The following is a 24,594-nucleotide window of genomic DNA, read 5'->3' on the forward strand; positions in this document are numbered from 1 at the left end:
ACCCAAAAGTTCCTGCAGTTTGACACATGACATTGGCAGTGACAGTATGGCCAGCTTTCTATGCTTCAGGGTTGGATTTTTTGTGAAAGAGATCTTGCTCGTCTCATTCATTCTTTCAGCAGGTTTTCATGTCCCATCATTCCTGTGATCCAGAGTTTGACCTGGTGACCCCTGGGGAATGAGATCCTCTCCCAACCATCTCCTGTCCCCATTCTCTGTGGCTGGACTCCTGTAAGCCCCGGCCTTTTGTTTCAATGGGCAAGAAGCAGGAAGCCACAGCGGCCAGCAGGCAACATCCACTGTAAACCACCAGTGTTAAATAGACTGAAGATTCCAACATCACCTGCAGAAAAAAGGTAGAAAATATAAAAGAGTACCCCTGAGCGTTATCACAGAAAGAAATACAAATACTAATGTAGTGGCAGAAATTTTAATTACAGTAAAAATTTTTTTACTGTAAATTTACAGTAAAAAATGTTTAACATGCACTGCTGCATATTTTCTTTCCTCAATGATTACACATAGCTATTAAACACTGACAAAACAGTCTGGATTACAAGTGCCACAAGGTGCTGCTGCCCTTATGTATTAGACAGGACTTGAGCAAATCACAAATTTTCTACGTAACCGTCTGCAGAGTCACTGCTTCTGACACAGTCTTCTGAGTCCTGTCCCTGCGGAGCCTGGCTCCCCCAACCTCCCTGTCTAGCTCTTGCCACATACCCTGAAGGTTTGTAGCCCCCAGGCCCTCAGCCTGGGATCTCAAGAGAAAGATGGCATTGCACCATGCACAGAAACTCCCTGCCTCTCACAAATCCCATCTCCAGATGGTGGCTTCCAAGGTGTCCATACATCCAGCAGCCTGCTCCTTGGTTATTTATCCCCCAACATCAGGAGTTCTAGAGCAAGAGGTAAATTCAGAGATGAGCCTGAACTCTCCTCAAGGAACAGGCAACAACAACCCTCCTTCAACACATCATGCACAGGTCGCCCTTGGTTTGGCCCTTACAGCAGAAAACCAGGTTCTCCATCACCTTCCTGTGCCTTCTGTCTCAGAAGGAGAGGGGATTTTACCTGTGCGATGAATGGGGTTATGAGGGCTCCCACTCTGGCCATTCCACTGCATGTTCCCAGGCCCAAAGCACGCGTGGCTGTCGGATAAACCTGTGAACAAAGCATCAGCCCATTAACGCTAGCAGGAAGTTCTCTTCCCTCCAGTCTCCTAAACCAATGGAAATTAGTAAGTGGTATTACAGCAAGTTCTGTTAGACAATGACAATGAGATCATCAACTCATATCTGGGCTGAGGTCCATTGTGAAGAGGTCATAAAAATGACTTTCCCACCATGTTCTCACTCCCCTTAAATATTCTCATTACAAAAACAACCTCCTTACCTCAGGAGTGTAAACATAAGCAGCCTGAAATCCTCCTGAAATAAAAGCTCTTGCAATGAAGAGCAGCACAGTAAGAACATTTCTGCGAGAATAAAAAGGAGAGCAGTGTTTGGGATTGTTCTGTACAATCTGTTTGTTTAACTTGGAGGCAAGTGCAATAAAAATGCTAAATTTGTCAGAACGATTCCTTTTGTTTTTTAATGAACCCTTTGTATTTTTTCTGGACCTTTAATATAACAATGACGCCAAACAATCTGCATTCCCACAATCACATCAGTTTTCTAAGTGTATTCATTCCAACTGACAGCTGTGGCCTATTGAAATAAGCAGTGGATGCCTCAGCTTATCTAAATAAGAAAAGTATATTCCATGTGATGAATGGTGCTAACAAAAAAACAGCACACATGAGAAGGAAATAAGAGTGCAGCTTTCCCGTTTAAAAGACATGAACCTACGTACCACCTGGATATTTGCAGCTTTGTAAAGTTTCTTATGACAAGGTGTCTGTACTATAAGGTTTTGAACAGTGCCTCAAAAGGTTTAAATTCAGAGAGCTCTCCTCTGGCTGTTAGGTCACTTCCTTGTTCGTCAGCCCCAAGGTACAGACATTGTCGCATGCATGGGGCATGAAGGCCCGATGCAGCCAGAGGCAGACCCTCAGAGCTCAGCCGGAAATTTGGTACTGTTAAGATTGAAGGGCAGAGCCGACAACTGACTTGTTCTTTGGAAAATCTGCATGAAGGACAGATACTGAACAAGACAAAATGTGAACCCAAGTTCTTTTGAAAGTTGGGCCCCATATATCTGCAATGCCAGCATCAAGCTCCACCAGCCATACTGTATACAACTTGGAGGTTGTGCCAGTCTGTGTCTATTGCTTCTCAGGTAATTGTGCCTTAGCACTTAGACCACCGAAAGCCCATGGCAAGTGAAGCAGTCAGAGCAGCTGAACGGGAGGCAGAGAACAGGCTTGGTTGTGAAGCACTGCCCTGGTACAGTTAGCCTGGGGAAACATAGGTAATGAATGGCAGAGAGCAGTACACGAACCAGCTACCGAGGCTCATGACATCAGATCTGATTTAAAAATTGTCTAATGGTTACCTCCTACTCAGACATAAGCTCTTATTTTCCCCTTCGGATTGTTCTGTCTGCAAGATTATAGTGAAGGATTTCTCCTCTCCTGCTTCTTTTAGTTTCCTTACAAACTCTGGTGAGAAAACCTAACACCATCCTTAACTCTTTCTCCAGATCAGCATGACCATCTCGTGGCTTTTCAAACCACCACTGTTCTCCTGCCATAACCAAGAGAGAACATGGATTAATCAGATATACCAGTTGTTCACCGTGTTTTACTTACCTTCCAACGCAGAGAAACAGCAGAAGACTGCAAAATGAGAAGACAAAAAAGGACAGGGCCATGGTTTTCTTGCGGCCTATCCGATCAATAATCCATAGTGTTACTAACACACCTGTAGAAGGAGACAAGTTGACTGTTGAGAATTGAGCAAAGGTGGAGGCTGCAGCAGCTGGCTTTTAACATAGGCTGGGTTATTTAGATTTGAAATTTTGTTGTCTCTTTCTTTAAAATACTTTGCCAGCAGAGGCATCAGACAGGTGTAGAATGGATTGCCCCAGCCGTTGGTGCCACAGGAGAACAGAAGCTCTGTGTCCCAGCTGGTGAGTTTTGCTCCGTGTTCACAGCCCCACTGGTCCACACATCCACATGCCCACACACTCAGGGGCTACACACTGACGTAGGAGTGAGCAATCAACCCCGACATCTGCTAACCGTGGATTATTGCAGTGGTTACCAACGTGAATGCTAAAAATGCCTGCCTTATGTCTCATTGGAATATCTTGTGTTCAACTTCTGACCATTGTTCCCTGCTAATCGTCCTACTGATAGATTTAAGGGCTCTTTAGAACTTAATATTTTCTTTCCATTGTATTATTTATATGCTGCCATCAAATTATTTCTCACCTGCTCTTTGAGAAAGGAAATAGATCGAGCTCTGTAAGTCTCACGATGTTAAGTATTCTCTCTCACGCAACTTTTCCAGATCCTTTCAAAAGCAGACGTACAGCAAGTGTGGGGATTATTCAAGCATCAGAGTTGCCAGTGACATATTCAGAGGTATCCCTGTTAGTATTTCTTACTCCTACCTTAGTATTTCTCAGGATCAAATCAGTCCTTTCAGCTACAGCATCGGTCCAAGAGTACATATTCTCTTTTCCGTCCACTGACACCCTCCCCAGCATGACTGTTAGGCAGGACAGCCATCCCATTAGGCAGGGACTATGCATATTTACCAGTCACAGACTTACAACTTTTGTCCTATTAAATGGCTTCTCTTTGAGCATTTGTCCCTGAAACTATAATCTAGAACAGTGAAAATAACTTGACCACTGCCTCACCGTATTGTTTCAAACAGATTAATACTGACAGATCATCTTCTACATCTGAAGAAACAATGGCTGTTTCATACTACCTACCTTGCTTGTCCTGTGCCAAACTGTTCATTCAAATTCACTGAAATTGACTGAAAATCATGGGTGAGGCTGGACACAGAGCTTTAGGAAGCAAGTTCTCCATTGATTCACTACACCCACCATCCCTTTAAAATAGTTCTGGAGAGTCATTTATGGATAAAAGTTCAAGAGATTCTGCCCCTTTGATTTAATTGTTACTCTTCCTTTGAACGCCTAATATGTTGCTTGGATAGAATCCATAGTCAGAGGGACCATTATAGCTTCACAAAGCAATTACCAGTGATTTTATCTGTAGTGATCACACGGGGAGTGAAGAAAGCTACAGCTACTGTGTGCACCGCGTATATCAAGTAGTCCAAGCAAGGAGCTCCAGTGCTGCGGGAAATGCGTGGCCATTAGGCCAGACAGAAGAGCCCGTTTCATTGCTTGCACCAGAGCCCGTTCCAATCACACAGAGCCACTGGCAGTGAAGAACGGGGGCTCCTTATTGCCACTTACCAGGGAATTCTGACAGGGTTGTCCAGAGCAGATCAGTGTAGTCTTCCTCTGTCAGATACTCACAGGTCAGGCTGCACTTTGCTTTAACTTCTTTCCTTCTACTGGATACTGTGGGAGGAAAAAGAAAAAAAAACAAACATTTAATGTATTTTAAGTAATCTCTTCTCTGCTTACCTTCCTTTACTCCTGCTATGTCTTTATCACTCTTACTGCTGAAACTGATAGAAGGGATGTACTGAAAAGACCCCGCTGCACAGCAGGTGTGTCCCGCCTGGAAGATACAGCTGAAACTGAACAGTTCATAATCTTATTTCTGGCAGGATGTCTTACCTCTGCAACCATCACTATCAGAATGAAAACTTACACTTCCTTATCAGCCGTACAGGCTTAGTTATTTTTCAGTCCAGGGCTCATGACAGTGAACAGAATTAATGTCAATAATTCAGTTTTTCCCTACATCAGTTGGGATACTAACACTTAATCTATACTTTGAGAAGACTGAATAATACCATGTCTTTGTGAAAATAAGTATTTTTAAAGGATGCATGCTCCTTTGTGGAGGCTAACCAGAGACAGACCTCTCAAATAGCTAACGCACTGTTATACAAGCTTGGGATCTGCGTCCTCTCCCAATTATTATCCGTCTTTTGTCTATAATTTTCCAACTATTAGACAGTTTTCACTAATTGCAAGTGGTCTGAATACAATCATGCCTCCCCTGGAGAATCAAACTTTTCAAGCCTCTTCCTAATGCAGTCAAAGCACTTTTTTTTTTTTTTTTAAACACAAAAATCTGCACCAAAAAGGGTGATGATTTCCCACCATTATCTTTCTGCTCAGCGGGTCTTCACAACTTGAGAACCTGGGAGCTCCACAGCAGCAGCAATCTCTGTCTCAGAACTAATTAGGCCTGTCAAATCTGGAAGCTTACATTTATTCAAACACTTTTTTCTCAAGAAGAACAGATACTTTTTCTAACAGGTCTCCCTTGAAGGTCGTCTTGCTGTTTTTCATTTGGGCTCAGAGACACTGCAGGACCTCTCTGCATTGTGCAGGAGACGAGGAACAGTCTATCAAAAATGTTTAAAATAAGTAACCCTTTAAGTGGATGCCTTAAAACTCAGGCTGGCAGCCACAGTCCTTTCCAAACTAACAGCAGAAGACGATCTAATAAAAGATGTTCCACCACTTAACAGGGTATATTTAAAAAGAAAAGATGGACCAGTACTCACTGCTGCAGACGTCTCCTGCTTGGAAGAACTCTGTAGTTAATAAAACTAACCCATAATATGAAAAAGCATTGGAAAACCTGCAAGGAAGAAAAGGAAGAAAATGAGAGAGGAAGTCTCAGATGGTCAAACCTATAGTAAACAACATGAATCAAAATTGAACCCACTATGCGAGGGCCTCCACTAAGTGCTACCTCAAAGCTATTTCCTATCAGCATTTAGAAAATGAAAGGGCAATTAGATTGAGAATGCTAGTGATTGAGTGGTTTAATAAATAACAAATCAATACAGGTTGGGGTTTTTTTTGAGGAGGAAGTTGCTGTATTTTAGTGATACTGTAAAATACCTCCATTAAAAACCATTTAGAATTGTGCTGGCACTGAGCCATTTATATTTCCTCTTACCATATAAACCAGAGTAACAACGTGGTCCATCTAAAATGGGGCGTAAAAAGGTCCCTCATTTTTCCTCGGTCTTCCTGTTGAAAACAAGCAGAAGTCAGATGATCAGGGCACTCACTGGCCCAGGACTGGAGGATGCAGAGTGGCAAGGGATAACACAATATGCAGTACTATGTACTATATCTCAGGATGAGTGTTTGGTTTCAGCTGAGGGCTCTTCAGGTTGTAGGAGCCACACTGGAGTTGGGATCCAAGTAAAGAATTCCTCTGCCAAGGGGAATTCTCTAGGAGCATAACGATATCAAAACCAGTTCATGCACAGGGCACACTACTTCTCCACATGGAAGGTGAGGATCTGTCAGAACAAGGTGGGGCTGGAACCAGGTAGAGCAGAACTTTGCCAGTCCACAGGTGGCATATGATTCACATGGCCCACAGCCAGCTCCCGTAAATTAGAGCAGCCCCTCAGGGCTTCTGATCTAGGGTAAGGTACTGAGGAACTACAAGCAGCCCTCTTGCAAGCAGACCCCTTTTGAACTGCATGGTTCTTAGAGAGAGAGAGAGAGAGTGGAGGGCTCAGCCCATAAACTTGTGGTTAAGGAAAAGTACTTTCCCACCCCACCCTGGAAAGAAAACCATCCAAAACTTGGAGAGTGCTCCTGCACAGCCCATCAAAATTACTGTGACTGAACCAAGCATTTGTGAAATGCAGAAGAGCTCAAATCCTCACTGATCCAGACCTTAGGAAATCAAACCTCCATCTCTGATAAGACGCTGTCATTACCAAGAGGCTCCTGCCTAGCTTTACAGTTTTGCTCTTGTTCAAATCTACAGGTCTCCCTCTGCTGTCCTTCCTTGCTGGCTAACTTTGTAACTTTCTTTTCTTATAAAAGTCTGCTCTTTGTTCTGTAAATGCAGAGCTGCTTTATATGTTGACAGAAGTGCTGAAAAGTTGGCTATATAAAGCCGAAATGAAAAAAAATCCAGTGCAATTCATACAGTAACACGCAGCTCAGAAGTAACAGCCTGAATTACTCCACGCATTAGGACTGAATAGCAGCTTGCAGCTTTCCCACTCCAGAAAATCAGGATTAGATCAAAAATGAGGTACGGCTAAAGAGTCAAATTTCATCTTATCTCATGAGTTCAGATCTGGGAATTCTGATCTGAGCTCTTTGGTAGCCTCAAGGTTTGATTTTCTTTAATAATAGGGTCTTAGAGTGAGGTTCAATAGCATTAATGCCCACTTTACAGGTCCTTTTCATTTTCAGGATTTTCATGTAAATAAAAATATAAATAAATTAAATAAAATAAATAAAACGTAAACAAAAATAACTCTTCCTCACTATGAAAGAGGCATATATGATCATCTCTCATTTTTTTACTACTGGTTGAGACATTAAACTTTTAAACTTAACATTGATTATTTGCTTATAAAAATACATATGAGTGTAGCACAGTTTCATTGTCTCCCACGTTATTAATGTGCCTGTTACCTGTACATACCTGTCTGGAAATAATTAATTTTCCCAAAGGCATTGGAGCTCCATTTTCCGTTGCTATCCGCTTTAAAGTGGCAATTGCTTTTTCTTGATTTCCAGATAATACATCATACCTGGCACTTTCTGGCAGCCACTAAGAGAGCAAAGCAGAGCACATGCACAATGATGTCAAAAACACAACAAAAAACAAACTGGGGATTTTCTTTGTGGGCTGACAGTGGGAAATCTCAGTGACTCCAGCAGACTACTCACAGAAGAAAGGATTACAGAACTAATCTTTAACAACTCAGGGAACCATCTTTCTGCCAAATGTCAAACTCCTCATCAGGCTTGAAGAAACTGCAAAACCCCACTTTCACTGTAAAGTCAGAACACCAGGCTAAAATCTTTCCCTTCTGTTACCTTGGTTTTATGCTTGAGAAATGTTAGGCATTCTTGCAGGTTCTTTACATGATACCTTTGCAATAGGAAAGGCAAAGCATCCAGGACAGATAACAAGATGCTCTAGGCACTCCAAAATTTGCATTTTTAAGCTCCTTTTAAAAACAAGCATGTTAGCACCTGTATAAGTGGCGGTATTTCTGAAAAAAAAAAATGTCAGTGACTAAGGAATAATAAGAGCTGCTAAACAACCTGACAAGGACATATATCTTTGAAAAGACTGAGTGATTGGCAAATATATTACTTAATAGTGCACTGAAGCCCAGGTTTAACTCATATACATCTTATTTTAGAATTTGACCTGCACTACACAGATTTTACCCCTGATTTGGGTGGATTTTTTAAGTGGGCAGAAATTATAGAAGTTATGATTTTGACAAAATAATTTAAAAATCTAAAGAGTACTCAGGGAAATAGCTACAGCTTTTAATAAAATGTTGATTCCACTGAGCTTAGTTGAAACAAAGTCATTAAATTGGAGAGGTTTCCAGGCCTGATTTGGTTTCCCAAAATTCCAGCCCACCATTGTCCTCCAGCAATTACAGTCACATAAACACAGCTCTCACTGGAATGTTTTTACTAGCACCCTGTTGAAACAACAGCATTTTTGTCATTATTTCAGATGTTTCACAGAAGACATCAACAGAGAGCTCAAAACTGTCACAATTTCCTTCAATCAGGTTACAGAATCAGGTAGGGAAGTGGTAGATTGATGGAACATACATTTGTCTTTGAAAGAATACCTACAAAACACAGGACAGCGAAGAGCAAAAGTGGGAAGGCAGAAAGAATGAGAAGCCACCGCCAGCCAAGAGTGGGCATCACCAACACTGCTAGAAGGACTTCAAACACAGTCCCAATGGCCCAAAAGACCTGCCAAAGGGAAAAGAAACAGTCACAAATGAGAATAAGTGCTCTTAAGGCCTCCTTCTTTGTAACATTCCAAGACAGGCTCTCTAGGGACAGCTGGAGAGAGAAATGCCAGAGACATGTCAAACATGCACCACTGTATGAAAATAGAGTCCAGACATTTTAAGGGGATTTGTTTAAATGTTGCAGAAGCGAAAATGTTCATTTCTGAAAGCCTAGCATCGACTTTCTCTAAACACTCCTGCTTAACTGTAGGTAGCTTCTCATAAGGAATAGACTCATCACATGGTGTTTCTTAAGCAAAATGGCTATTAATGTATCTGTCTATGAGTATTATTCCCAGCTACCACCAGGAGATTTATGGTATTTGTTTTCCTTACCAAAACCAAGCTACCAAAGCCACAGAGTTTGGCCTGCAGATGAAAGAAGGAATTGATACCTTCTTAGCAAATAATGGAGCTGGCATCCTCTTGCATATCCTACCCATGCAGGATTATTCTCCTTTAGATTATGACTCCACTCAGCTCATTATTTAACACTCAGAATGTATTTCTAACCCAGGGTTGCTCAGAGGCAGCCAAACTGTGGCAGAACAAAAGTGACACAGAAAGGAGTAATTCATCTACTGAACTCTACGAAAGATTAATCAACTGAACGTAGGACCAGCCAGCAGATATCTTAGAAAACCGGTTTTGCATTGAGAAGCTGTTTCAATTTGGTGAGGTTTTCCACAAGGATGCTTCTTTCAAACTGACTGATGCAGACAAGTAACAGTACTGTTCTCTGACCCTTCAACCATCCATTAAAGGGCTGCAAATTTTGCATTAAAGTATTTATAGGGCAAAATTCTGCTCTCTGTGACTTTGATACATTTGGATTAAAAATGGGGAGCTGAATTTAGCCCTGCATTTACTGAACAGTCAGTTCTCCATTATCCATTACTGAGTTGTAGATTAATTTCACCATGAAATTAGGTGACACCCAAATGGCCCCCCTTGTGCTAACAGCAGTAACTTACGCAGCACTGGGTGCAAGTTAACTTGCAAAAAGGCAGATTCAACAAAAAGAGTGGAGCGTTACATGAATGCTTTAGGCTGCTTTCAGACCTGAGCTAGTACTAGTGTTTGGGAGTAACCTCAGCTCCACACTAATTTGGACAATCAAGATTTGACTGCAGCTACGTGTGAGATTTCTAGTCAGTAGGATTGAATAGATGTAACCGACAACAGAATTTGTCCCTCTAGGCACCAGTATACATAGCTACACTGCTCACCTCTATTAATAAAATGCATTTTGCTCTGGCTTTCATTGGAAGGAATTCAGCATATAAGGTTACCCTGTAAAGAGTGAACATTGAGAAAAATGTCATGTTAGCACATTGAGAAAAATGCTACGTTAGCACAATGAGAGAGGTTCAAACATTTCGTTTGCCTTTTATTAAAATTGCCAAACCCAGAGTAGTAACGCAAAACCCTTCCTAGCCCTCAGAGTCAGCAAGACAGTGGACATGGGTTCAGACTCCCCTTTCTACATCAGAACAAAACCCCTTTAGCTCATCATTGCCATGGAGGACAGAATTTGCTCTGTTCGTGTGATTTTGCAACCCTATAGTTGTTAGCTAAATGTAGCAGTTCTTGGTCCATATGTTTTCACAACCCTGCTCTGGTGTGGGACAGGCATTATGCCTGTTACTTTCAGTGTGGTCCATCAGCATTCAACACAAACTCTTGCTGGATAAAGTATTTCTTCAGGGCTTTACAACCAGCTCAGAGAATTCACATCAGTCTACCCTGCCAGGTTTCAATTCTCCAAGAGGTGAATACTTTCAAGGTCTGATCCTGTTACTAGTATAAAATAATTTGCATTCTTTTATTGTGGGAATTCAAAAAGAAATCATCTAACTCTGCAGAGTCTTTGTTTCATGACTGTGCCAAAGAGTAATGGTACAGCTTCCCTGTGAGTATTTCCTGAGGAGGAACGCAAGGGCCAGCAGCCAGTCAAGGCTCTCTCGTCTTCTTCAAACAGTCTGGTAAGACTTGTCGTTCTTTGCTCCTACTCTGTTTGCATTCCATTGACTCATCCTGTTTCTGCCTCTAGACTCCTTAGGCTTTCTTTGATGTTTGTGACAAAACTCCTACTAACTTGACAAATGGTGGATTGATCTCTGAGTAGCTTCCCAGAATTCAGTTCATTAAAGTACAAAGTTGCACACAATATTATATTAAATCAGAGGAGAGGGAAGTAAAATCACGTAGTGAAACGTAGAGCAGTCCCCTATATATCGCAGCAGAAAACAGGAGCTGATTAATGCTGTACAGAACTGTTTTCTTAAGAGAATACTCCGTATCTTTGCAAGCCTGGATGTTGGCACTGGGAATGAATAGTCATACTCAGTGTTAGATAATATCTCGCAGAAAATTCCCAGAGGAGGCCACAGCTTCTCAGGTGCAGCTCCTACACACGTACAGATAGGTAAAGATACCCATGCCATGCCATTGAAATTTAGCCACTCCTATCCAAAGTTACACAGCCTACTTAAGGATATTAGAAAGGAGCCACTTTTCCTGCTTCATACATATTTACTCCTCTGTCCAAGGAATCACTATTATAGTTAGAACAAGAAACAGACTCAGCAGCAAGGGAATCCACTCTGGGTTCTGTCACCGGCTCTTCTTTGTCTCTCATTAAGTCACGTAGCCTTTGTGCATTATCTGCCCGGCTGTAAAATGGCACTAGCTGTGCCGTAGCGGTTCCACTGGGGCTCTGTGGAACATCATTAATATGGGTTTGCAGTACAAGGCATTATTAACTCTGATGCTTTGTCTTTGTTGTTCTCCTGCCTCATTCCAGTTGTGCTCAATTGGAACTGCGCAGCAGAAACTGCCTCACCATTGGTCAATACCCAGCAGGCTAAGGACTTTCCTCTTTTACATACACGTTACGCTTTTGTGCAGCTTCTAAAGGTGGGCAGGAGAGGAGTAAAAGAAAATTAATAACACTGTGATGTTCCATCTCAGCTCTGAATCTTTTAGCTGGGAATGGCAATAGAAAAGACAGGATATTGACTCGCCTTGTGAAGCAGTCTATGAGCCATCAATCAAAGTTAGACTCTGACTACTCCGAAATAGCACCTCCACGGGGCAAAATATCAATTATTAATAAGGATAAAAGACTACACAGAGAGAGAATGGCTATACTCTTCCCTTTACATTTATAATTAAAAGACTAGAGCAGAGTTATTTATTCCAGGTGGAAAATTTAGAGATCCCCCTCTTCAGTGAATGGAACGACACAGTAATAGAGAAATAGCCTGATGCTCCCTTCTTATTAGAAATGTGTCTGAGCCATCAAGTTTTGGGCTGTGTGGTTTTGGAATTCCAGCTCAGGTTCAGACGTGAAAGTTCAGGCTCTGACTGAACAATAATCTGCAGTTTTACAATCAGGAGTCAGGGCTCAGTTCTGCCTCTAAATGCCAGTGTTTAGGTCATGACCTATCGTGCAACAAGACCACGCTGTCACTTACGGACTCCGCCAATACAATCTAGCATTGCAGTGTTTAGGCACAGCTACAAAATGCTGTCTGCTGTGTTTTACCCACTTGTAGGTGGGCTCTTTGGGCCTCTCATTTTCCCCATGGTTTACGTGAGAGAATGAGAGAAGCTTAAAAGGACTTCAGATAACATATTACATTCAGGAACACAGCTTGTTCACATAGAAGTCATTGTAAATCTGATTCACCTCAGTGATATATTAGGTATCTTCAAAGCCTTCTCAGAGTTGAATATATTAGTTCCAAAATACTTAGAAAAAAATGGGTTCGGGACAACAGAACAGAGGCATGTCTTCAATTTGACACAAACATTTAAAAAAAAAAAAATAGAAAAGAGAAGTTTGGATTTGTGAATATTTACTTACGACTGAGGCACTCCTCCAATCCCAAAGCCCACCAGGCCCCTCAGCACCAAGATCCAGCTGTACACTGGTGCAAAACCACTGAGGACCCCATAGTAGAGCGTCCACAACACGCTGATCTTTAGGCCCTGTATTTAACAAACAAGCACGGGGAAAAGAAAGTCTCTGCTGTAATACAAATTAACAAAATGTAAACTAGAGCTTCAAACTCCTTTTATTTCATGGGAGGTCAGTTCTGGCTCTGCTTAATTCTGCTTCATACACATGGACTATGACATTTGTGAACATGCACTGAAACATCCACACTGTAGAAGTATTAGAATATATTCTAGTAGGAGCTGAAGACTTACAGTTTTTCTCCCATACTGGTCTGAAATGTTTCCCCAGAGGGTGGAGCTGGACATCATTCCCACAAACACCACCTGTGAAACACCAGAAAAAAATCTTCCCCTTAACAATAAGACAAGTGAAAGTTTCCATATGACAGCAAAGAGAACACAGCTTCACAGTGATACTAGAAAATTTCAGCTCTAACAATAGAAGAAAATGTCCAGGTGTTCTGGGTATAGTTCCTTTGCAGTAGAGACTATTAAAGATAACTATTCATCTAGTGGCATTTTTCAAAAGTCACTCAGCATTAGCCTAACTTCACTTCCATTGACTTGAAAGGGAATTTGCTCTTGCCGGGGAATGGGGATGAGTGTCAGCAGACTGTTCAAGCCAAGGTCTCTCAGCTTCTTCCAGCGGTGGGCCCATTTTCAGTAGTTGCCTTGCTTTTGTTGAGGTCAGGAATCGAAACACAACATAAAGAAACCGAATCTCTGCTAGGCTACTTGTCATCATCTCACCCTTATCTTTCCTGTTGATTTGTGAACTACTGAATTAGACCAGTGCTGAATATTTTTGAGCTTTTGACAAATGGAAGAAAACGAATTATAAGAAATGACTGGAGAGCACAATTTGCCACTAAATGGAAATCACTGTCTTGTTTCGGGGTTGGGGTTTTTTTGCTGGAGGGTTTTCATAACCCACAAAAAATTTTTTCATCATCTGCTTCACAGCAAGGCCTGACTGAGAGTTTCATTAGCATTACTGAGGCGACAGGTAAGTGGAGACAGGAGCAAGTGCCTGGGTTGGAGAGGGCAAGCACCTAGGCACCCCTCAAGTCAGCTTTGTAATTAAAAGATACATCCAGTGACAAACCAGTCTGACACTAGAATGTGCACTCTGATATACACATTGTGAGTCCAGCCCTGGAAGATGCTGAGTTCTCCAGTTCCAATGAACATATTCATGGATAAAAGCTGATCAGCGTTGCTTGAAGTCTTCAAGATAGAGCTGTTCTAGGAGCCCAGTGCTGATGCAATACTTCTCAGCCAGCTCACCTCCAGTCTCCTATTGCCATTCTCAGCAGGTTGTCTCAGATTTGAATGGAGATAAAATTAGATCTTACAACTTTAGAAAAGTCTGCAAAAAGGCTGACGTATCAAAGAAAATATATTGTACCCTTTTCAGAGGTGACACCAGAAAGTATAGCTTATTCTGTAGATGGAGAGAGAAATGAAATCCTGCTCAGTGAAGGCAATGTCAAAACCCAAGCATATTTCCCCCATCAGCACATTAAAACCATAGGAATTTTGTCTGAGAACGAAGTGCATACTCTAGCAATAAGTGGGGTAAGAAGCAGTTCTGTTTGTCAAAGCTCGTGTCCCATGTCCACTGACCCCTTCTCCTTCTGATTTTGCTCACCAAGAATAAAATTGTGCTGAGCTGAAAGAGGGAACAAGGCCCTCCTTCAGATGGGTTGGCTGCATTCAGGTACGGGAAAGGACACAATCTTAACTGATTTAAATCTACTGAGCATTTTGACCAATTTATACAACAACACAAATGGCATCAAAAGCTAAAGGAAACAGAAATGTAGGAGTTAAAGTGCATGCCATACAACAGTGGCATATGCTGAGAGAAGGGTCCCAAAATTAGTTTTCTTATCCCTAAAGGCATTACGTGTTTCCAACATCATAGCATCATACTTAAAGGTGGTATTATAAGAGCTCTGCTTGCAAAGATCACTGGATGATCCACCTTGAAAAGCGATTGCTTGCTTTCTTTCACGGCTCCCAGTCTGTCTATGTACAAGCGAGCTTAAATGTGGTGAGAGAGAACAATTTTTAAGAAAGATAGTAAAAATTTACCAGTCCTTTTTTTCAATTAATCAAATGGTTTGAATTCTAGGATGAGAGTGAGTCAATTCATATATTTTCCTTGAAATTACATGAAACTTTGAACCTGAAACTTGCAAAATTTCCTCAGTTCTCACTGAGTTTCATTTCTTCAAGCTCTGGCTTTTAAAAAAGACTCCTATGTTCTTCTGAGCCAAATCCAATCTGCAAAGGCCATGAACAGATTTAACTTTGGGATATAAAGCATAATGTCTGAATAACAATGAGTGTAGAAACCTTACAGAATATAGGAGCTGTCAGTTATTTTTCCTACCGATGTGAGCAATGCAACCTGCCAGCTTGGTAATCGCCACTCACAATGAAGCTGAGGAGCTAGGATACTTAAAATCATCATTTCCATAGCATCTGCCATCTAGAAAGGTAAAAAAGAAACAAAAATAAATAACTGCCTGAAAATTAGATTGACATAGCAGTCAATAATATACCTATCTGAAATTAACCTTGTTTCTGCTGGTGCCATTCCCACTCTGTACATGAAACAAAACAGTTGTTTGCAAGGTACAGCAGATGTACACAATGTGGAGAAAAAAAGCAACAGGTGCACTTTTAAACTAATTTCTGATTGTCATAATGTTTAGTTATGTTAATTTAGCTAATGTTTTAGAGTTATCCTCTCTGGCAGAGAGGATTCAAAGAGCCAAATCAGAAGTTATCGGTGGGTGATTTCGAGGCTTGTCTGGTCAGTCATTCAGGTTCATTCACTTCCATGTTGCATATTACAGGGATGAGCTTTCAAATCCTTTACACACAGATTCAGTCAGAACTGTTTATTACCTTGTAACTTACACCCTTTCTCCCTTATACACTACTTCTGGATTTGTATCAAATATATTGGTAGATCACCTGTAGACCAAATTCCACTACTAAACCATCTAACCATCTAACCATCTAACTACTAAACCACATCTAAACCATGGCAGATTGTAACCTTATATGTAGACAATAGCTGGTAAATACAGGCTCCAGATATCATTACGCTAAATTATACCACAGTAGATGTAACATACAGTGCTTCAGAAACAGCAGAAAAGTGAAAACAAAGCCTGTCTTTCTGTTCTTGATATCAAAGTTAAAACTAGAAGTACTGGGTTGCTGTTCACCTGAAATTGAGATTACAATAATACTGACTAATACAGAAAACAGAGATTGTAGCTAATGGGATGAACGTGGTAAAATCACTGCATGAAAACTGAGATCTGCTTCTGTAGGAATAGCCTAGTACCCTTTCCATTTGAAACAAGCATTTAAAGCAGAGAATCAAAATGATTTTTCAAGCCCTGATTTATAAGAACTTCAGAGACAGAGAAATCAATCAGTTATTCATTACCCCCACATGAAAAGTTTGAGTCCAGCTGTCGTTTTAGAATTTCAAGTAAAATTCTCTTTTGGAGAAAAAATTAGAGACTTTTTTAAAATTGGAGACTTTTTGTCAACAGAGTATGACTACATTATTTGAAATCACTGAGATTCTTTAATTGATGATCATGCAGTTGACCTTGATAACAATTACTTGCCCATGCTAATCCAGTAATAACAGACAGCTTCCACTGGAACTTTCCAAATCCAATTGCTTCCACCGCATCTTCCACCATGAAAGTATCTAGAAAGAAAATAATTCTAGTGCAGAAGTGTATTCCTTTCCTAGTAAGAGCCATCCCTTGAGACAGCATTTTCTGTGAATGCAATTACTTATTAACTAGGTAATCTACTGAGATCTAATATATATAAGAAAAAGCTACTTAGCTTTTATACAGTTCCTACTCAGGCAAATCTCTATGTTCTTCAGAAATTGTGCTAAAGCCAAAGTAACTCTAAATATTCCTACAATATTTCATTCACATAGAAGTAAATCAGTGTAGCACCAATGACTCCAGCACATGTTCAGCCTGTTACTCCTGGGAGTGACTCCACCAGCCACTGAATTGCACCTTCCTCTGGTGAGAAGTATATGAGCTGTTTGACAGCACATAGCAATACCATGCAAGTGATGGGAAGTGCAGAAGCATATTTTATTGCATGGAGAGTCAAACTCTAATTATTTGAATCAAGAATTTGCCCGAGACACATATATCTTAAAACATACATTTGTTAAAAATGCTGATGGTTCTTGCTTTCCACACATTGTCATGACCTCATTATTTTGTTCTATCTGAAGAAGTTGAGATATCTCAAATTCCTTTGCTCAAGTGCAAAATGAAATATACAACAAAAATACATTTTGCTATTCAAGTTGTTTAAATCAATTTAAGTCTCAAAGTTTTAACACTTCCAGCAGTTTAAAAAGTACATTTACCACAGAAAAGCTTTATCTAGCTAAGAGTTGGACACCCTCAGAAAGCAAAAGACACAAACACAAACCAAAAGGAAATCAAACAAAATCTAACTGATAAAACAACGCAGAGATGTCGTAAGACCTCAGTTTGTGACTTCAACCCAGACATTTGATGTGATGGCACTGAAGCTCAGCATATTGCGTTGTTGCATCACTTGCACTGTTTTGGGCGATGTGCCAACTGAAATTCTACATATATCTGCAGACTTGCACTGATGCGCTGAGTCTTTTGAGAAACTCACTGAGCTCACTCCATGGTATTCTGGCTTCCTATTGCATCAATATGTTAATAAATAAGTCCCTGGAAAAATAGTCATCCTACAAAATTTTAGTATGCCTTATGCTAAGACAAAAACAACATTTCTCATATTTTCTAAATTGGTGTTGCCTTCAGGGCAGTCAGCACTTCTCTGCTAGGCAGAAAGCAGAGGCTGGGATGTACATTCATTCTGTCCCTCTTGTCCTCTAGGCAAGGAGGGGACAGGAACACTGCAGAGGCTTCATGCTCAGCCTTGAAGGTGAGCCACGTGTAACTGCTCCAGTAAACTTGGCGAGGTTTTAGGAGAGCTGATCAGTTCTAAAGGAAACTAAGTAAAACCTCCTGTATGAAATAGGTGGTGACAACTGGATACACAACTCCTTAAAAAGGTCTATTACTGGTAATATAAAAACAAACGCATAAAGCACCCCTCAGAGAACAAGGCAGCTAAATCATGATTTTCAGATGTAACATAATTTGCCTGTGTTATTGTTTCCTCCTTTTGTCTGGGGATCTTAAATTTCTCTAAACCCGATGTATTCAGCCTAGCTGCAACATCCCTGAAATGAAGAGGCCACACCTTTCTCCTTACCAAGTTGGGCGAGAGTGTCGATCTGCTGGAGGGCAGGAAGGCTCTGCAGAGGGATCTGGCCAGGCTGGATCAGTGGCCCAAGGCCAATTGTATGAGGTTCAACAAGGCTCAGTGCCGGGTCCTGCACTTGGGTCACAACAACCCCATGCAACGCTGCAGGCTTGGGGAAGAGTGGCTGGAGAGCTGCCTGGCAGAAAAGGACCTGGGGGTGTTGGCTGACAGCCGCCTGAACATGAGCCAGCAGTGTGCCCAGGTGGCCAAGAAGGCCAATGGCATCCTGGCTTGCATCAGGAATAGTGTGGTCAGCAGGACCAGGGAGGTGACAGTGCCCCTGTACTGGGCACTGGTGAGGCCACACCTCGAGTACTGTGTTCAGTTTTGGGCCCCTCACTACAAGAAGGACATTGAGGTGCTGGAGCGTGGCCAGAGAAGGGCAACGAAGCTGGTGAAGGGTCTGGAGCACAAGGCTGGTGAGGAGCGGCTGAGGGAGCTGGGGTTGTTTAGGCTGGAGAAGAGGCGGCTGAGGGGAGACTTTATCGCTCTCTACAACTACCTAAAAGGACGTTGTAGCGAGGTGGGGGTTGGTCTCTTCTCCCAAGTAACAAGCGATAGGACAAGAGAAAATGGCCTCAAGCTGCACCAGGGGAGGTTTAGGTTGGATATTAGGAAAAAGGTCTTCACCGAAAGGGTTGTCAAGCACTGGCACAGGCTGCCCAGGGAAGTGGTTGCGTCCCCATCCCTGGAGGTATTTAAAAGCCAGGTAGATGTGGTGCTTAGGGACATGGTTTAGTGGTGGACTTGGCAGTGCTGGGTTAACGGCTGGACTTGATGATCTTAAGGGTCTTTTCCAACCTTAATGATTCTATGATTCTATGACTCTGATAACAGGAAAACAAGAAGCCTACTCACCATCAGTTGGGTTGGCAAATTCTTTGGGCACTGCAGCTCCATCCTCTAGCTCAATAGGCTCTAGCTCTGTCCGAACACCCTCAATCTGAATTTCGTGTTCTCCTGAAATGACATCCTCATCTGACCTTGAACTTTCCCCAGTGCGGCGAAACTTGACCACCCTAAGAATACAGAAACAAGGATTAATACTTTGGTGGGTCTTTTCCAGGTCGAAGCTGCGTTTGGTTAGTCTTGAAGCCCTATTTGGTCAAACAGCAGCCAGGTTTCTCCCCACCCTCCTGTCTCCATTTCACATTCACAGAGAATGCTGTGACTTTTACTTGTATCTGCTTTTAGATATGGTATCCTGTTGGTTGCTACTGGCTTTGGAAAAACTGCAGAGGTACATTGCTATGTGATATAATCATCATTTTTGTACAAAGAGGATGTTATAGTGCTAACATATAAAGTTATAAAAACATACAGATTATATAAATATGATTAAATGATACATATTTAATGATAACCATGTTTTATGTGCCTAGGCTTTTATTGCGAATTAGACAGCTGTGTCACTGAATTTCAAGTGATTTGTCCTTGTAGGAAGAACCCAAATTCAATTTTCCACATTGTTTTCATGAGAGTGATTTGTGTCTTAGGAGAAGCGGAACTCCTGAAATTTGTCAGATTTTAAAACATTACATAGTGTAGTAGGATTCATAAGATAATTCAGTGAATTGACTGATTTTTTTCCATTATGGTGATGATTCTGTGAGTATAAATATGATTGCTTTCACCTCTTGTCTTAAACTGAAGTCTTTAATATTATGTAATTAATTAAATACCTGTATTTTAAGAAAGTATTTGATTTGCGATACTCGGTTCATCTGTGCATTTTCTGAATCTCTTAGGTAATGAGGTGGGACAGAGTAAGAAAGTGAATCAAAGGATACTTGCTTTTTCATTAAGTTCGAGTCAAGACTGAAGAGCGTACCTGCATGCCAGTTATAGCCCTGGCATAGGAGATGATGATTGTCACATGAGTGTCATGCTCACAGCTGTCTGTATTTTATATCATTCCTGGCACTAGCTGAGAGATAATCATCTAATCTCTGCAGCAAGGCCACGGAGAGAATAAGACATGAAAACAGAACTTTGCTAAATTGACACAACTTTCATGTTTTGGTTAGAGTGATTTTGTGCAATGCTTCATGTATATGGAGGAGGTCCATTTTCCATCAGTTAAGTTTCCTGTGACCAAAGATTTTGAAACAGATCTACCATATTTAACGTAACAAATTCCTCAAGCTTCCTCCACTTTACCTGCAACATCAGTGTAACTTTTTCACCTTGGCAGCTGACGATTTCTTGGACTTCAGTTAAATAGCTTTTTGGAAATAGATTAAATTAGTCTTGCGACTACCTCTTCTGACTTCCAATACCTGAACATTTTAATTTTACAATAAAGATTAGCAAAGAGCCTCTTGAACTTCAGTTTAATCCTCTGGTTTAAGGGTCAGCAAAACTAAACTATCAATCAGCATCCTTGCCAACTGCAGCCGCAGCAAACTGACATGCATGTATGACATTTCTAAAGGTGACTAAAGACACTTCATATTCGGCAAGACCTCGACTCTTGTTTTCTCTTGCAAGTGCTGATGACACAATCAATACCTAATATAAGGGCAAAGTGATGGGCAATCTACAAAACTCCTGTAAATGGCTTTTGGTCCAATGGTGGACAAGAGGATGAAGGAATGAACATCTCAGTCACCCACGGGGTTTTTAAAAAGAGGAGTCCTGGCCATGACCAGCCATTCAGTCCAGCTTAGGATTTCACTGTGGTAGAAACATAAAGCAGAGGGATACAAAACTTTTTTTCTTTTTTCCCTCACAGCCCTGGCACATATATTATTTGCCTGACCACATCCCATCTGGGGAATTGCGCATATTCACTAATGATGTTCTGGCAGTAACCTGGAGAGAGAGAGAGAGAAGTACAGTGACCATTTGGCGAGGTTATCACTCATCTTTAGGACAGCCTGCTTTGCAGGCTGTTGAGATGTTTTGGGATGATTCTTTCAGGTAAACAGGGCATTCCAAGATCTGTGTGGGGCAAATATTCCCTGTACTGCTTTAGTAATGCTCTCATCTGCAGCAGGAAAATGAAAGCTTTTCTCTGGCCTTTAGGTCTTGGCAGACATCAAGAGAGTCAGAAATTTTGTTTTCTAAGATAACATTTGAAGATCTTAAACATAAGAAGACAGAACAAAACCCCAGGCCTCTTTGAAATGAACAAGACAACTACACTGACTGCAGTGAAACTAGGGTTTATCTCACATTCTGATTTGGGGTATGCAGAGGTCCTTCACTCAGTTATAAAAAAAGACAACAAGCCAATGAAACTCGACTGAATTCAGGTTCGTATTTAGTTCCATTGAGAAACTCAATTTTAAATTCTCTTAATCTGATTGGTTTTTTAACCTCAGTACAACTATCTTGGTTTGAATTTACTTTTGCTGACCCTACAGGACAAACACAAGTAATTATTACTCTCGCGTTAAAATTGTCACTGAAGATATAATCCTCATATGGCCTACAAAATACATACTCCCAGCAAACAAACACTGAAATTTGTATGCCCGTGAGATGACTTTTTTATCACAAAGGGCAATCAATATCAAAGTACCATTCATATCTTATTTATCTGTATTTTTTTAAAAGAGGACTATTACTATAACTTCAGCAGTCTCAAAGCCTGGTGCAAAGTTCATTGAAGTATACGGACACCTTTGCCCCAGATTTCAGGAGGTCTAAAGTGCCATTACTCATGGGGTTATGACTGAAAATCATTCATACAACCTATGCTTGTAACTGTTCAGTGTCCTAGTAAACCACAGGCAAAATAAACATGCCAATAAAAACCTTCCTGACTTTAAAGTACCTGATCGTGAAACCCCTGTATTACTGTTTCTTATTTGGTAATATTTGTTGAAGTAGACTTTCGGAACTGACCATTTTGGAGACGATGGTTCCAGACGCTATGCAAAGGCAGGGACTGATCTGAAAATTTTAAATACTTCAATGGCAATCTGAGTAGAGAGCTATCTGGCCACATTCCTCATCACAGGAAATAAAAAAATATGTTTATCACTTAGGAACCTATGAAACAAATTGACACAAATGAAGAAAAAATCACACAGTGATATTTACTGTTCCATACTTGCGAAATTCTGCACAGCTGAGACATCTCAGAGAGCTGCATTTGTTTGCGAGATCTCACAGCACCGCATAAGTCTAGTTACACCTACATTGAAAGGTACTTCAGAACATTTTTCTGTGTGTTTTTTGGTTTTTTTTTTTTTTTAAAAAGATTGAGAAAAATGGCCTAATGAAATCATGTCTTATTCTTTTTACTGACAAGCTGAATGCATCCAAACTAAGTATTTAAAAATAACCAGAGTTCATGTCCATTTTCCCAACTTATTAGAAATGTTATGGGACAGTTTGCTCTGTCATTGACATGAGCTCATTAATATTTTAAATCAACTTTAAGCGTTTATTCCCTGCCTTGCAGAGTCAATGATTTATAAATAGGAATATGTTTCAAAGCACCTGATAATGGAGCATTAGAAGAAATGCACTTGTTTTTAAAGGAAACATTTTGCATTCATGAAAAGGAAAGGAAATACTGGTGTTAAAAGGCAGCAATGCTTTTATCACCTTTTTGCACAGATTCAGCAACCACATCCCAACAGCAAGGAGTTCCTCACAAATAACAGCATTTTCCTTGTGCAGCAATGTTTGCTTCTCCAAAACATGCAGTTAGCAAATACCGATGATACTCACTGCAAACACACCTTTGCAAAAAGGGTTCTGATCTGCAATCAGTTCGCAGCATGAAGGAGGAAACCGAGGAAGATGCCTTCCCTAGCACAACGTTATTTACAGATGCAATCCACCTTGCAAATGCAATAGCAATGTTTCCTCTCAAAAAAATCTTTTGGCACTTCCACGGTTTTATTCCACCCCTCCTTATTTCTACCACCATCAAGTTCATGCAAAAAAATAAAAATTGAGTTAATTTATGTAACAAATGGATCCCTGCATGCCCCCAGGATGCTGAACCCAGGCAGCTATACAAGGAAAACGGCCTGCTTCCCGGGGCCTAAGACACTTCCTAGAAATAATTCCCTTAAAAATCACCAGGATTCACAATATCCCCGCAGCCCGTTTAGAAGAAATCCTGCGCATCCCCGCTCCCCTATCGGTGCTACTCACGGCAGCTGTCTCAGCTGGAATAAATCATCCTCCATTGCCGGGCTGCGTCTGGAGGAGCTGCTCTCATCGCTCTCGCATGGCGGGGATGGCTGGAGCTGCGGGCGGGCAGGCGCGGCCGGCTGGACAGCTCCGGCGGCGGCCGGCAGCCCGCACCCAGCGGCGCGGGAACGGCTAGGCTCGGCTCGGCTAGGCACGGCTCGGCTAGGCACGGCTCGACTCGGCTCGGCTCGGCTCGGCTCCCGCCCCTTCCCGTCCCCGCTCTGGGGGTGCTACCCGCCAGCCCGGCCGGGAGCGGGGCTCGGCTCCCGGGGCCCCGCCGGTCCCCGTCCCCCCGGGGATCCGCGCCTGACGACCGGTCGGTCGGTAGGGTGCGGTGCCGGGGAATACCGCGGACTGGGAGGCGACGGACAAGATGGAGACATCCACAAGGAAAGGCAAGGCAAGTTGCGTTGGTGCCTCCGCTCCCAGGAGGACAGCAAAGGCTCCTCTGGGGAACGCAGCACCAGCCTGCCGGGGGGCAGAACCCCTGAATTTTGGCGAGGGGCTTTGCCCCAAAAAAATTATATTATGACAGCGAACACTTCAGGAACCCAAGGACAGTTCCTGCAAGTGATCTCTTGTAGCGACCTGGTAGGGCTTCCGAGCGTGCACTCCTCAGATGCAGAATGAGATCAGGTTGTAAAAATCTCCGTTACTTACCTGAGAAGATAAACTGTCACCCTGGCACCTGTCTCCATCCCTGGAGGTATTTAAAAGAAGGGTAGATGTGGTGCTCGAGGACATGGTTTAGTGGTAGACCTGGCAGTGCTGGGCTAACGGTTGGACTCGATGATCTTAAGGGTCTTTTCCAACCTTAACGATTCTATGATTCTCTGGTTCTATGATCCCTGTAGGCCGCCTTCTCCCATTGTAAGAGACGGTTTATTTGTCCATATGTCTGCATTTACAGAAGAATCCTTCGCGGAGAAAGGCCTGCAGGAGAAAATGAAGAGGAAATATCTGCCAGGAAGATGACTAGGAGACATTTGACATGATTAAAATTTAAAATACGTTTCACAAATTGGAGAAATGGCCTGAAATCAACAAGACAATGTCAAATGAAGACAGGTGAGAAGCGCTACAGTGAGGAAGAAGAATTAAGTTGTACAAATTCAGGTCAGGGAACAACGGATCATGGAAGAGGCTTGGGCTTAGCTATGCCAAACCAAACACGCTTCAGTTTGTGAATGGGAGTTGTTCAACTATCACACAGATTTAGTTT

General features: G+C 41.8%; 1 protein-coding gene across 1 annotated transcript; it reads right to left on the reverse strand.

The window, feature by feature from the left end:
* Positions 1 to 23,368, reverse strand: SVOP (SV2 related protein; the record flags this gene model as incomplete). Its single annotated transcript, XM_082325487.1, has 16 exons — positions 1 to 343; positions 1,075 to 1,164; positions 1,396 to 1,477; positions 2,753 to 2,864; positions 4,384 to 4,491; positions 5,616 to 5,692; positions 6,017 to 6,090; positions 7,520 to 7,648; positions 8,704 to 8,829; positions 10,100 to 10,163; positions 12,742 to 12,866; positions 13,089 to 13,160; positions 15,235 to 15,333; positions 16,496 to 16,581; positions 19,074 to 19,234; positions 23,334 to 23,368. The coding sequence occupies 16 exons, from the start codon at positions 23,366 to 23,368 to the stop codon at positions 137 to 139; spliced, it is 1,647 nt and encodes a 548-aa protein (XP_082181613.1). The 3' UTR covers positions 1 to 136.
* Between the last annotated feature and the right edge of the window lie 1,226 nt (positions 23,369 to 24,594).

This window comes from Platalea leucorodia (genome assembly GCF_965183815.1).
Source record: "Platalea leucorodia genome assembly, chromosome: 12".
NCBI classification, from domain to species: Eukaryota; Metazoa; Chordata; class Aves; order Pelecaniformes; family Threskiornithidae; genus Platalea; species Platalea leucorodia.